The sequence below is a fragment of the Gorilla gorilla genome, chromosome 7 (assembly GCF_029281585.2).
Source record: "Gorilla gorilla gorilla isolate KB3781 chromosome 7, NHGRI_mGorGor1-v2.1_pri, whole genome shotgun sequence".
In the NCBI taxonomy this organism is placed as follows: domain Eukaryota; kingdom Metazoa; phylum Chordata; class Mammalia; order Primates; family Hominidae; genus Gorilla; species Gorilla gorilla.
The window spans coordinates 84,500,993-84,516,201 of NC_073231.2; the positions used below are offsets into that span (position 1 = coordinate 84,500,993).

Here is a 15,209-nt window from a genome sequence, read left to right on the forward strand (position 1 = left end):
GTTAGGAGCCCCAACCTGCCACACAGTCAAAAATTCACATATAAATATTGACTCCCTTCAAACTTAACTACTAATAGCCTACTCTGGACTAGAAGCCTTACCAATAACATAAACAGTTGATTAACACACATTTTGTATGTTATATCTATTATATACTGCATTCTTAAAATAAAGTAAGCTAAAGCAAAGAAAATATTATTAAGAAAATCATAAGGAAGAGAAAATACATTTACTACTGAGTCAGAGTGGATCATCATAAATTTCTCTTCCTTGTCATCTTCACATTGAGTAGGTTGAGGAGGTGTCATCTTCACGCTGAGTAAGTTGAGGAGGAGTAAGAAGAGAAGGGATTGGTCTTGCTCTCTCAAGAGAGGATGAATAGCTGTATACCATGCAGTTCAAACTCGTGTTGCTCATGGATCAGCAGTAAATCACGTCACTCACTCCAGTATTTAAAATTGTTAAAGAGCTTCTCATCACACTTAGAATCAAATGTAATCTTTTTTGTCTATAGAGTCTTTATTAATTAGGTCCTGCCTATCTTTCCAGTCTCATCTCATGTAATGTTTCCTCTGGTTTATTCACTATGCTCTAACAATGCTAGATTTCTTTCTTATTTTCTGCCTCCTTCAACTAGAATGTATGCTTCATGGAGAAAGCAACTTTGTCTTGGTTACTGCTCTATCCTTGGCATCTAGCACAGTGCCTGATACATAGTACGAAGTGAAAAAAAATGTGTTGAATAAACAAAGATGGAAGTAATGCTCAGCATCTTCTAGTTCAACTTTATCCTTTTGCAAACAGTAAAATGAGCTGAGGAAGGTTTTAAGACCTTGCCCAATATTACAAACAAACAAACAAACAAACAAAAAATCTTTAATGAGATATCCAAAGCATGTACTCAGGTCTCTTGACTCCCCTCTCCTATGTTCTATCTGGTGACCACTCTGCTGATTATAAAAAGTCTGTATCAGGGATTTTGAAAGATAATAAATAGACTACAGTGTGATCCATGTCCTTCTTCCCACTTACATGGGGAATTTTGTGAAATATATGCATATGTAAATTTTTCTGGGGAGGAAGTCTGTAGCCGTCATCCAATTTTGAAAGTATTAAAGTGTCAAAAAAACTTAAGAACTTCTGGTCCCCATATTGTTTGTAAACTAAATTCCTTGTATGTTTTCCCTTGTCTTCATATCAGTTATTCTATTAACAAGAATCAAACAATTATTATGGATTAAATATCCACCATATTGCCAAAGAACCTGGTGTTTATGATTTGTATTATTTAAATGTTGTCACTTACAGGTGAAGAGTTGGGTTCTGGAGCTATAGAATCACTTGGCACATAAATTTAGGGATACTCTGCCAACTTCATTTATCAATACTGACAATATGAATGCTCACACACTGGCTGTAGTTGCAACAGATATTTCCTTAGCCAGATTTCCAGTACTCATTTCCTTAAAATACTGGATTTTGGATATCCATAGAGCCAATCCGTAATTTCTTTCTCGGGAACATTTTGTCTCTACTAAACCTGCTATGTGTACAGACTGGCCAGGGGAATGGGGGAAAGGGGCTAATACTGTCTTTGCAATAGGTTTTGGTGTCACTTCATCTCAGTCCATGGACCCTCCTCCCTTCCCTGAGCACAGTCCTTCATTCAGAGGCACCCTGATCCTCAGCCGTTAATAGTTGGAATGGAGTGGCCAAATCTGAGCCCATCAAATACTTTTAAAAATTAGGATTGAGATTTAGAGACAGTCAGTTAAAGCTTTGATATGCCTAGAACTCTACCTATAAATTTGGAATTGCAGAAAGATATATCTTGCCATATACATGGAAAAGCAAAGTCTACCTGAAAAGGGGGAAGGATGAAAATGACTTTGGGAGACTTCAAAAAAAATTTTTAAATTTCCTTGGTTCCTGACAAATTTCCTTACAATTACTCTATTTTCCACATAGATTGAGTTGATTTCTTTACAACCAAAGCTTAACTGATGCAAAATTTTATTTCCTCTGGATGGATATTTTTGTGTTTCTTTAGTTTGTTTTATTTTCTTTATTAGTGTATTTCAAAGTATAATGTCTACAAGTGCTGGAGTGAAATAAACCAGGTTTGGATGTTGATTCAATCACTTACTAGCTGAATGGAATAATTTGGACATACTTATAGTAAAAATATTATTTATTCTTTTATCAGAAATTCATATTTAACTGGGCATGTTTATTTGATCTAGCAACACTATTTGTGACATAGTTTCTTGCCCTGTAAAACAGAAGCAATAAAACCAAATCAGCAAAGATATTGTTAAAAATGTCAAGGATATTATAAATGTTATGTAAACAATTTACATAACAATAAATGTTATGTAAAACAATTTAAGAGAAATGGTTAATTATTTTCTTTCTCCCTCCACCCCCCTTCTACCTGTGTTGTATTGATAATGCGAGGAGCTTGTTTACAAAGTTCATCATTGTAAGACAACCAATTGGGAGTGGATACATCCTAGATATGCTGAACTTTTGTTTACAATGTAAACAGTAACCTCTAGGTGAAATGACTTAATTGTAAGATAAGGTTTATAGAGCAGTGGATTGGTTTGCTTTGGAATATGGAATAGCGACATGTTTCAGACCTTTTATGCAATGATATCTCTGTTCTTGAATTAGATAATTTGGAAGGTTACATACTTTAATCTATCTTATTTCACTCAGGCACCCTATCCCAGGGTACTCTAACATTCATTTTTATGAAACCTCTACTATGTTCCAGGCATATACCCAGGTCTTATAGACAAATTGTTTTCCAATTCCAGTCACATCTCCTCATCTGGTGCGTCTCACCTCCTATAAAAAGAAATGAAATAAAAATACAATGGAATAACGAAAAATACGACGGGGAGGGAAAGAGGGAAATATATACTAGTTTACTATTTGCCTGTTCTGGGATAAAAGAAAATGTAAGATTCTTGACTGAAGGGGGTCTCTTTACTTCTTTCCTATGTCTGAGTAATTCTCATTTTTATCTTGATTACCTGTATTTCCTGACCTGGGGAATCCAGCAAGTACTGGAGGACTTCTTTAATGCAGCTCAAATTAACATGTTTTCTACTCAGGAGCAATGAACTTTCCTTACAGAAGCGTTGATCATATATTTCTTTATTTATTACACAAGATCCAGTGGCATTAGACTTTTGTCTCACCCGAAACAGTGTGGCCTTCATGAACCACTAAGCAATGGGCAGAAAAATGGCATGCTTCCATTCTTATTTTCTTTGTTCAAAGTTAGCATCTCAGGAGATGATTTGTAAGCAGCAAGAGCACGTGAAGAATATGGGCAGGTCTATAGTGGCTCTGAATATGCAAAGGGGTCCTCATCATAAACCTCATCTGAAGTTTTCCTTTCATTTTCTTTTGCATTGTCACCTAAAGGTATCTGAGATGATATAATACTGTTTGTTCTACTCTGATTCCATGCTATTTGCTTAGGAAAAGAGAGGGAGTTAGTTCTCGGCTGGTAAGAATAGACTGGTGAATACAATGTCTCAGTAACTGAATCAATGGTGGGAGGACAATTTGTGTCTGAATGTTTCTCTGTTGTCTGTGATGCTTTATTTACAATTTCATATGACTTTTGCAATGAGAACTCTTCATTCCTTTTATAACAAGCAGTGCTGAAGGGTATGGCACAAAACACAAGATCTGAAGGCAGCAGCTTGAACTCATTGGCTGGCCGGGTGATCACAAACCTGTAAGACAAGTCAAAGATAAATGCTGAGGTTCTGCAGCTGGCCAGTGTGGCAACAGGCAGTGACCCAAATAAAGAGGTCATTTTGCTGGGCCCAAAGAGGAAACGTTTTTGTTTTGTTTTGCTTCATGGGTTTCTGATTAATAGTAAATAGCTATTTAGTACTTACTCCTGTAACACAGTGCAAGTGGAGAGGTTCTAGAGTAGGAGTGAGGGGGCTGGCTTTCATCCCTGCCTCTGAACCCAACCACTTCTGACTCTGGACATGGTGTCCTCCTTCTCTGGGCCTTGCTGCACTCATCTTTTGTTCCAGTGGGAAGAGGGGGAAGACGGTGGTTTGGATTGGTTGATGTCTAATGGCCTTACTCCAGGTTTATTTGATTTTAAAAGACACTATACTCATGAATTCAGCTGGCACAATATTGACCACGTAGCCAAGCTTTGTCAACAGAAAGATGACATATATTTAAGGTATTTTCATCCTGACTTAGACCTACTCTAACCTAATGCTTATGCCACCGACTTTCCCACAGAATGTAGCCTGGCCAATGGAGAAAAGCATTAGAAAAAAACAGTTTCATTTGAAACCCTGACTGGCAAGCAAATAGTGAATGTTAATGAACCCTAAAGAATATCCAGAACCGTTAACACAGCATCAGGTACATAGCAAATGCCCAAAAATGTGAGTTGAAGTAATGAGTGCAGCAGTGCTTATGTGGGAACATTGAGGCAGGGTAGCCTTGTATGGCTTTCATCCTGCATTGCCTCACCAGTGCCTCAAATGATCAACTCTTTCCTAGCATAGATCTCAAGGCACCATTGAATTTCCTTCACTGAATAACCTACCCACTTTTATCTTTCCCACTGAGTCCTCTGTAGCCTCAATTCTATTTTTAAAAACATCAGCTGAACAAGATCACATATTCTGTTTAAAACAAAAATATCAATTTTTCCTCTGAGATCAAGTATTAATATAAGCTGTATATTTTCCCAGTTATCATGTTGCAAGGGCTGTACAGAGGTGTTTGGGGGAGGGGTGGAGTTCGGGCAGAGAGGGAGAGAGAGAGCTATTTCCAGAACATCACTCCTCCCCCATTGTCTTGGTGGTGGGTATATAAAGCCATGGCACCTTACTTCCCCATCCATCAGAGTCGTCTGTAGACCTCGATGCTTATTTTGCCCTTTAGCACTTGACATGCTCTTTCTTTCAAACTGTAGTGCAGCCATCTTTTTACATGCCTACAGTGTCTATGTGGTTTACAACTCCAGCATTCAGACGTATTGCTATGACTTCCAGTACCCAATGATCTTTACTTCCCAACCACTTTCCTGGCCGTGTCCTAGCTGTTTTAATTCCTAACATTGTTCCACCTCTAAAATGTTGCATTTCAATAAATCACTGCTGACTACAACTTCTCATCATACTTTCTCTCTCACTCCCTTAACTCTGAGTACATCTACTATTCAATGCATTGGGATTTCCAATCTTTCTTCTTTCACTGTATGGTCTAGGATTGCTTCACAAATCCACAGTAAGCCTCCTCTTCCCCTCCTCTCAGCAGCTAATCTAAACATTGACTCCTTTCTCAACTCCTGATACTATTTCTTCCATCTTTCTCTCAGCAATGACTGTGCACTGAGAAATCCTAGTGCAAAATAAAAATTCCCACAAACACAGCCCTCACCTAGAGCTAGATCTGCCTTGGCATCTCTTCTTTTCCTCCTTTTCTCCTCTGGGCCAAAAAAATTGTTGCTGTTATTTTCTATTCAAGACCACTCCACTTTGAGTAATTTGGCTTCCTTCTCCTTTCTCCTGGAACAGGTTCCATCGATCTATTTCCACTCTATTCCTTTCTGTTTCTTCTTCCCTTCTGAATCCTGTCCATTCCCACTGTGAGGATCTTAGTCTGGGCATACACAATTGTGTTGTCTCTAGACTGTAACCTCTCTTTCCCTTTCCCCTCCACATGCATTTCTATCTTCCTCGGGGCTGTCAGTGTGGTCTTTCTTTAAATTGAAAGCCGAACATATCACCCCCATGATCTATATGTAAAAAGCACCATGGCTAGCAAAGTAGGTCTCAATCAATATTTACCCAATGAGTCCAGCAGAAAGCAAGTACATCTTTCAAATGTAGATAGTGGAATTCAGCTTTAGAAAGTTGTACAGACATGGATGAGGAGTAAGTTACAAAATTGAAACATGGAGCTGATTTAAAATCTAGCTCCATGTTTCAATTTTCACTGGGGGACAGAGACTCCATTCTTCTTACATAGCCAATATTAATAGGACCCTAATTATTCAGGCTCCTCTTGTTTATACCAATCCCTCCTTATTCTTACATAGTTTTTTATTTCCCATGCACCGTTCCTTGCAACTGTGGACCCTGAGCTTTGGAATTCTCTTTCACATTGAATAAAGTAGCTTTGGTTCTTATGCTTGAATGGGTGGATGGTGCTTTCCAATCTAGCACACTCCCCTTTTGTTTTCTGGGTTGAGCTCCTCTTCATCAATTATTCGGTATAAGCCAACACACAGGATTCCAAAAAGATCTAATGAGCCACAGAACAGTTGTCCAAAGGTGTTTCTTGGCTGGGGAGAGAAGAGACAAAAATATGTCTGCTGGGCACTTTGATCAAGCAATTATAAGCACTCACTGGAGTGTCGTTTGCTTTACCTGGTAGTAGAAGCTTGGAAAGCCATTTCCTAATATCTTTGTGGTGGCACTGCCAGGTGGATAGGTAATTAAGAGTATGATTAGTTCTGAAACTCTAATCCCAGTGATTGTTTTTATCATTCTGGCTCTTTCAAGAACTTCTGGTGGGTGTGGTGTGACATGTTGTTGTGCTTGTCCTTATTACCATTGCCATTCTGGTAACTACTATGAATTAACAATGAGCCACAGGTTGGAAAATGCAGTTTTTGAGATATATAATGAGTTGGGATGTTAAATGACCTCTTGAGGAGTCATCTTACCCTACTGTAAAACAGATCACAGTCCCAAATACTCATCTGGACCTTATTCTTGGGCTATAGCCAACAAGATCATTATGAATAGACAACAATTTCAAGCCCCTGCAGCAGCAAATGGGCTCAGCAAGATCAAAAGGGATCAATCCATACAGTTCTGTAATTCCTCAGGATAAAGAACAAAGGGAGGACATGGCATAAATGGAGAGAAGAGGGAGAGGAGTGGGGACAAGTCTACCGTCTTCTTTGATGCCAACAGGAAGTTGCTAGCAACAGTTTCCTGGGCTTATATACACTTACAAGTCCACCTGTAGGTGAGCAACCCGGGACTACGGAAATGCAAAGGACCAGACTACAAAGAGGGAGCTTCTGGAATGTGGTTTACACCTGAAATGCTAATGCACAGAACATGGGTCTTGCCCCTTTTGGCAGCACACATCGACATGCACCAGGTATACTGTTCTACCCGGGGGTTTTGCTAATGTCCTCTGAATCAACAAAAGGTGTTTCCTTGGAATAGCCTGCCCCTAGCAGTAACACTGGATAACTGAATGCAATGCCAATTAAAACCAAACCAGAAGGCACCACAATGACAAGTAGATTTCTCATTTCTTGGCTAGACCCTACTCTGATTCCCAAATGCCTGGATGCCCTGTTAGAATTTTCCAGAATTATTATCTTATCCCTTGCTGTAATCTACTGTTTACCAGCTCCCTTGGCTAAGAAAATGCAAGCATTTTCCACTGGCTAGTGCAGCCAGATTCTTAGACCCACGTACAGAAGTCTTCTGCCTGATTTCAGCTGACCTTATCAGATTTCTTTAGCATTTTAAGTATAGGGAGAGTAGGCAGGCCCAGGTTCAAACTGCTGTAGCTGGGTCCCTGCTCTGACACTGATTGACAATGTGGTCTCTGGCAAGTCCTTGCTTCTCTGAGCTCGTTTCTTGATCTGTTAAATAGAATTAATAATAATGCCTACCATATAAATCCATGGGCAGATTAAGTGGAAAAAATACTAAAAAAGACAAGCACAGAGAAAATACTCAATAAACATTAGCTGTTATAATTATTATGAATACTCTTGTCAAGGTACAAAGTTGCCAGGTCTCTCCGATGCTCCCTGTAGATTCAGGTTATTTATCTAGAAGATGGGGATAATAACAACTTCTTTATCTACTTCCCATAATTATTATAAAAATAAATATAACATTAACACACTGTGATTTGTAAAATACTCTATGAATAATATAAACTTGTATTCTTTTTTTGTTATTTTTATTGTTATCATTTCTGTGCTATGGGAGGGACATCTATGAACCCAAATAGCCTGGACCATTTTCAGAAGCTCAGAGAGGTAAGGAAGTGAAAAACTGAATTCTGAGAAGAGTAGACTCACATTAACGTCTGATAAAATGGTTTCGTGTAAGGACAGAAGCCCCAGCTTACACCGGTTTCTTCCAGACAAGAGCGACGTGCAGCTATCTGCCACACCATAGACTTTATCCTTATCTAAATGTTGTTCCAGCTGAGAACTTACTCCTCCTGTCACCAGCATCTGAAGCAATTCCAGGACATGATAATTGTAGAAGGCCTGGAAAACAAGGACAAGCCACATGCAAAGTCAGAAGAGCCAATATGTGAACTGTGGAGGGGTAAAGGCTTGGAGATTTAGTGGGCATTGCTGTTTAACATGGACCTGATGGTGTAGAACAGTGTTTCTCATTATCATTATCTAATGCAGCTGAAGGATGGCAGTTTGGGTACTGTGCCAGGTTAGGCCAAGTGCAGAGAAAACAATACTGACCCAGTTCCTGTTCCTTGGAGATTACACTTCAGATGAAGAAGAAAATGGATAATGATACTGACACCAGGCATTCCCCTCTTCCCAAAATGACCAGAGGGGGTATACATGTCAGGCCACAGATACCCTAATCATCATCGATGTATATTTAAAAATACATATATTTACTGAGATGTTCTGTAGATTTTCCAGTGGGGAACTAATGATATTATTGTCATCTATACTTGAGCCTTGTGGATGTGAATTTACTTATAATCCTTTTGTTTGTGACCTACTTAGGGACAGATATTGACATAGGTCTTATTAGTATTTGGATTTCCCATAGCTCTCATTATACTTTAGAAATTGTAGGTGTTTAATAATTAAATGGATAGGGTTTCAGAATCTTTGACATCCAAATGAAACCAGAGGAAGATAATGGCAAACTTCTTATTTTGAAATGAGCTTGAGTCTGAATAATCCCAGCCATTTTAATAAAGTCTCTTTCTCCAGGATTGCTACCACATTCATTGTGGACCAGGCATTAACGTACATGGAAAGGTCATTGGAATATATTACCCACTAGGTTTTCTCAAATTTATTGAATATATATTTTTAATTTTTCATCCTTCATTTTATCTAAATTAGACTTTTGCTTTATTAAAAATGAGAATTTCTATTTTTATATATTATCTAAATGCAATCATTTTGTTTTTATAATAAATATCAGGAATAACTTCAATTGTTATTCATTTGCCATTTATTTTCTCTACTTTCAAATTCAGGGATCCATCTTCTGAAATCTGGATTATCATAGGAACCTTTTTACTTCTTGTTCTGCCTTGATTTTCTTCTCATCTGCAACCCATTGTTTACAATGCTTCCACAGCAATTCCCAGAAACACAAATCAGATCATGACCTCCACCTCCTCAACCTTTTAGTATCCTGACACGAACCAGGCCCTCTGTCTCCACCGTGGCCTTCAAAACCTTCAGGATCTGATGCAGTCCCCCTTCCCAGGCTTGTTTCCTCCATGACCTGTCCCCTCTGGTGCACGCTAATCTATCTACAGGTGCTTAAGCGGTTCTTTTACTGCTTCATGCCTTTGCTTCTGAAACTCTGGTTCATCAGCTTTGTGACTCTTTCCTGGGTCTTCTAAGCAGAATGAAATTTCTCTTTCTTTGGGATTCCATGGGCACTGGGTTTTACTTAATTTCATTCTTCTATATTTTACAGTTTTTTACAGTTAGTTGCTTGTATGAAACACCCTTGAGTTTGAATCTTGGACTGTCATATCCTAGCTGGGTGCCTTTGGGCAATTCATGGTTTTTTTTGTTTGTTTGTTTTTTGTTCTTTTTTTTTTTTTTTTTTTTTTTTGAGACAGGGTCTCACTCTGTTTGTTGTCTAGGCTAGAGTGCAGTGGCACAATCTCGGCTCACTGCAACCTCTGCCTTCTGAGTTCGAGCAATTCTCCTGCCTCAGCCTCCCAAGTAGCTGGTATTACAGGCGTGCACCACCACACCTGGGTAATTTTTTTGTATTTTTAGTAGAAACATGGTTTTGCCATGTTAGCCATGCTGATCTCAAACTCCTGACCTCAAGAGATCCACCTACTTTGGCCTCCCAAAGTGCTGGGATTACAAGCATGAGCCACTGTGTCTGGCTGATTGTTTTTTCAGCAACAGTTTTATAATCTTTAAAGTTGATATGGAAATACTTACCTTTTAGCATTGCTTGCAGGATTAAGTAAAATATACTGCACACATTGCTAAATTCTGTTTTCTTTATCATTGCTTCTCATGTATCTGGATCATCTGAAGTGATATTAATGAGTGTAGATTTCTGGGATCCCAGATCTCCTGGATCAGAATATATGGACAGGAATGGGAATTGGAATTTAAAGGGCACCCTGAGTGGTTCTGACACTGGTTGTCCTCAGATCAGACTGAGCAATACTTCCTGAAGATGATGTGCTCCTTCAGAAGATAGGCTGTGTCTACATAACACTCATATCCTCAGTGGTGCACTGAACAAGGCAGGTGTTTGAAAGCTGTAAGAATATCGACTTCAATGGATAGGTAATTTTTAACAAATAAATATTGCTGGTAAAATGTAGGCATGATTGGGATAAGTTGACAAGAAATAATATAATCTATATGAATTAGAAGATAATAAAAATAACTTTTACAGTATTTTTTAGGTTAAAAGATGACTTAGCCCTAGTCCCCAGACTAAAGGAATTTCCTGAGTGATGTCTTCCTCCTTATGTTTCCTCTTTGTTACATCCCACTACCACCTGGGAGGGTGCTTATGGAATAAAGTCCCCGATATCCGGGCGGGGAGCAGGAGAGTGGAGGACATAAATCCAGGTTGAACCACAATCTGTTTAAGAACATGTGGCCGTAGTGTAGAGTGATCAAACATAATGCCGTTAGAATAATTCTCCACTGATTAAAGAAAAGGTGTAAATTCTAGGGTTATCCTGGTATCAATAGCTCTAGGGAAACATGTGCTTTACACATTTAACTGAGAGAGGCTTAGCTTTTGAATATATCATTTCTTCAGTTCTGACATAAAAAGGATTATAATTCTATATTGAGAAAAATAATGGGATTTACATGTCACCCATGTTCTGTGAGCTCATCTCCTATTCTTACTATTTGGGGTTCTCTGCCACAGACCTTTCTCAATGTCTCTTTCTTTCTATCTTCCCTTCCCTTTCCCTCCCTCTGTCCCTCCCTCCTTCCCTCCCTCCCTCCCTTCCTTCCTTCCTTCCTTCTTTCCTCTCTCCCTTCGTCCTTCCCTCCCTCTAGTTCTCTCTGTCCCTCTTGTTCTCTCTCTCCATCCCTCTTGTCTTTCACAAGAAAATCTGCAAGTTGAAGGGCACTTGAAATATTTTGGACTTTCAAATTTGGTCAATGTTTCTAATATCATCTTATTTACTGGAACTTGGACTTTCAATGTTAGAAAATGTTGCTGCCCATAATGTTTTAACTTTCAGCTACTGTGAATGTTGTGGTTCCTGTCATAACCTAGAATATTACCTAATGGTATAGATGCTAACATCCTAGCAAAATGCTGCTTTTCATTCTGAGAATTCTCAAAGACCTTAAGATCAAACATTCTTTGGGAAGTACTTCTAATCTCAGAGTGAGATTATAGGGTAGGAAAACTGCAACTAACAAGCCAAGTGACCTTAAGAATGTCATGTAATTTGTGTGGGCTTGAATTTCCTTACAAGTAAGGGAAAGTGCTCCCCAAGTTCAAATCTAGTTTTGAAAGTCTTTTGTTGTAGAACCAGATAGGAACCCTGCATATGGGCCTGGCTGCCCCACCATATTTGAATGTTTACAGCATTGAACTGACAGAGGATTAAAAGCAAATCTGAATTATATCCTATAGGCATATTTCTTCAGCTGGGTCAGGAGTTTAGGGTAGTATACCAGGAACACTTGAAGCCATTTTAATGTCAACTGTATCAGAAGGTTTGGAGGGAAAACCTATTATTTTACATTGAAAAAACCAGCACAGGTCTAACAAGGGATAGAATTTTTAAAATTGCCTGAAAATTTAAACAAAACCTTAGTATTTCTAAGCAGTGACAAGTTCACAGCACATGACTGTGGGCTTTGTTGCCTTCTTGGGATTCGCACATTTATTCTTGGTGTTTATTAGGGGCGGTGGAGAGAGAAAGGTGGAAGAGCACTATGGAGGTGTCTGAGTATACATGGGAAGGAAGAGGGCCCTTAATATCCAGTTGAAAATATAGTTCACTGGGATTGAAGTAATGGCTGGTGTTCTCATCTTGTTTCAGAAACTGCTGAAGCATTAGCAGATACATTCAGGGAGCCTGTCCTGAATGCATCTGCTCTTAGCCTTGACCTTCTGTATAGTGTGGGTATCAAGGAACCCAACGTTTAGAGTCTAATTGTAACCTCTGTAACCTCTTATGTTGCAGTGGGACACAGATCTCTCGGTGCATTAAGCTGGGCTGAAGGTCGGAAGTGTCAAACCCAGAAGACAGTCTTTGTGGAGGGATATTATGGATAAAAGGGACATGCAAAATTGGGCAAAATGACTGACTCCTGCCTCCCGCACCAGACTTCTGGCTGGAAATTGGAAAACTGTCTCAGAATAGAGAAGAATAGGATTCTGTTTATGTTATGCCTCTCTGTTGGTCCTTCATCCTAACTTCAAGGGAATGAGTTCCAAAATCTTCTTAACAACAGACGTCTCTTGTGCAATTGAATCTTATGCAGGCGCCTCTAATATACCACAGATGAAAGTGGAATTGCTCTGATGGAGGGGAGAGATGTGGGTGGGCAAGGCAGGGTGGGCACATCTCCTTCTTTCTGCACAGAACATTGTCAGGGAAGGAGCCCTCTAAACTAAACTTGAAAATCCCTGTGTTGCAAGAACACTGATCATTACAGAAATAGATTTCTGGAGGGGCAGTTGATTGCGGCAGCGAAGAATGACTCTAGGATCACATACACTTGGATCTGAAAACCAACTTGTTACTGGTAAATGATGCAGCCTTTGGCAGATTATTTACCCAGCTAAGCTTCCGTATTTGACAGGAGAATTAAACCAGGTAATGGAGGTAATGCACTTAGTGAATTCCTTGGCTCTGGGTAAATGCTTGAGAGATGTTACTCTTCTTAAGATCAATAGCTATGATTCTTGATATTATCTCAACAAGAAAACTCATCTAAATAAATTGCCTAGAGACCTATGTAGGAAAAGGCATGATCTGGGGGACGAGAACTGTGGTCATCAGCAATGTCTGCCTTGGGGGTCTGTAGGGGTCATAGCTCCAGGACCCACAACTGCCTTTCTAAGTTAATGCGGAGATCGAGGTCATTGCCTTCCTACCAACCCTCAGCCAGGAGATGCTCCAGCACATACGGAGAATAAATGAAGTGTTTGAGAACGTATTCAGGAGCTGCTGTAGTGACTCTAGATGTTGTTATTGGAAGGTGGTAAATGTTCTCTTCCTCTCCGAGGGTATTTCCATGTGACCAGGTGGTAAGATCCAGAGTCCACCCAAAATCAAACGGTCCCCGGAATAAAGGAGACAATGAGATTGGAGGCTCAGTCTTGATCCTTGGGTCTTTCTTTGGTGATGGGAAGCCACCCTCACACTGATAAGGGCACATAGAACCAGTAGAATCAGGTGCAGGGAGAAGGGAAACATGAGAAGGAAAACAAAAATTATCAGCATTCACAATTATTTCCAATGGCCCAGTTCAGCTCATCATTAAATAGTGTTACAGTGTGTTCATTTTGCTGTGGCGTACAACATTAAAGATTCATGAGCTGGGGCAGAAAACTGCTAGGTAGAGATTTAGAGGTTCAAGATTCAGTCGGCACCCTTGACATAGAAGACACTTTCTTCCCTGATGCTCCATTGCTGTCCCTGCCCAAATTCAGTTGAGCAAATGCCAGTCCTAAAATAAGTACTTATCAAGAGTTCTGAAGGCGAAGCTGATGATCCACTGTGTGTTGTGATCTCATGCAATGACCTCACTTTTAGGGCCTTTATTCTCTATATAGCACATTTTGTTTTCCAGCAAGAATCTTCCTCTTCCACCAAGTGAAGCCCATTGACCCAATATCTGAAGGCAGCCTGGGAAGAACCTGCACTCTTTAGACCACCCAAGGCCAATGTCATGATCAGGTGCTGAGTGGTGGGAGGAATCAGGCTCATGACCAAATCTGTGTTCCTCATACTGGCTTGTGGTTGTGTGTTCATTCGTTGTTGTCCTTACTCTTCCAGCCCTTCCCTGTCCATCCTGCCCTTCTGATCAACTCTAAATAAAATCTGTGGCTCTATTCCTGCCTGTGTGAGCCAGTGGTGTTTAATTAAGTCTCAATTTTAATTTAAGGCATGAAGCTGCCTGACATCTAAGGATCTCTGAAGAGAACTGGGACCTGAAACCCATCTGAAATGTATCTGCAGACAGGTCAAGTTCATGGAGAGTCACCTCCTGCCTGACACTCCAGTCATTAATTCCAGGCGAGTTAATTGACATATCAGTGACAGACAGTGATATAACACTTTCTCTGACAGAGCCACCTTCTCAGAAAAGTAACCTGACTTGACTTCCTCTAGTACCTCCCTAGCTCAGTGAAGGCTGAGCTGCTTAACTCTTTAGGAGCCTTGCACTCTACCAATTTGTTTAATGTTAAACTACCACTGAAGTGGTATTCTCTCTCTAAGAGCTTGATGGGGTGTATGAGACCCCTACCACGGCTTAAAGAGGCAGAGCCCAGGGCAACACAATCTCATGCCAAATGGCATTGATGTCAGGAAGGGAGTGGATATGCCCAGCCGTGCTCCCTTAAACTTGCAAACTGTGCCTTGAAGCATTCCTGAAATTCAGGCATGATGCCTCTCACTGTGGACCTCCAGGAGGCAGCAAGTTCATCAACTGTGCTCAGATTCTTCTGCATTTAAGCATCTGCATATTGACATCCAGCCATTTTGCAGCTCTTCCCTTGAAAATCCCGGGTAGGAGGAGTGTGGGAGGCAGTGGGTTATGTGGCTTTCCTTTGGAAGAGTTTTTGCAAGTCATTCACAAATGGCTACACACTGATCTCATGAGTCTCAGTCAATTTGAAATTCCTTTAACACCCTGGGGTGTACTCTGTAGAAAGCAGAAAAGTTCCTCTTCAAAGCTCATCTTGGTTTAAAAATAAAAT

At 39.9% G+C, this 15,209-nt stretch overlaps 1 protein-coding gene and 1 long non-coding RNA gene across 2 annotated transcripts in view; one reads left to right on the forward strand and one right to left on the reverse strand.

Moving 5' to 3' along the window:
- Positions 1-14,325, forward strand: part of LOC129524122 (uncharacterized) — a 30,402-nt gene extending 16,077 nt beyond the window's left edge. The window contains exon 3 of the long non-coding RNA XR_008667784.2: positions 12,463-14,325. This is a non-coding gene — a long non-coding RNA (uncharacterized lncRNA). The remainder of the gene's footprint in view (positions 1-12,462) is intronic.
- The window catches only part of KCNU1 (potassium calcium-activated channel subfamily U member 1), a 149,775-nt gene continuing 137,721 nt past the window's right edge, over positions 3,156-15,209 (reverse strand). The window contains exons 25-27 of the mRNA XM_063709355.1: positions 8,120-8,314; positions 6,228-6,346; positions 3,156-3,755 (exon numbers count right to left, since the gene is read on the reverse strand). Coding sequence (XP_063565425.1) covers positions 3,350-3,755; positions 6,228-6,346; positions 8,120-8,314 — 720 coding nt within the window. The 3' untranslated portion in view covers positions 3,156-3,349. The remainder of the gene's footprint in view (positions 3,756-6,227; positions 6,347-8,119; positions 8,315-15,209) is intronic.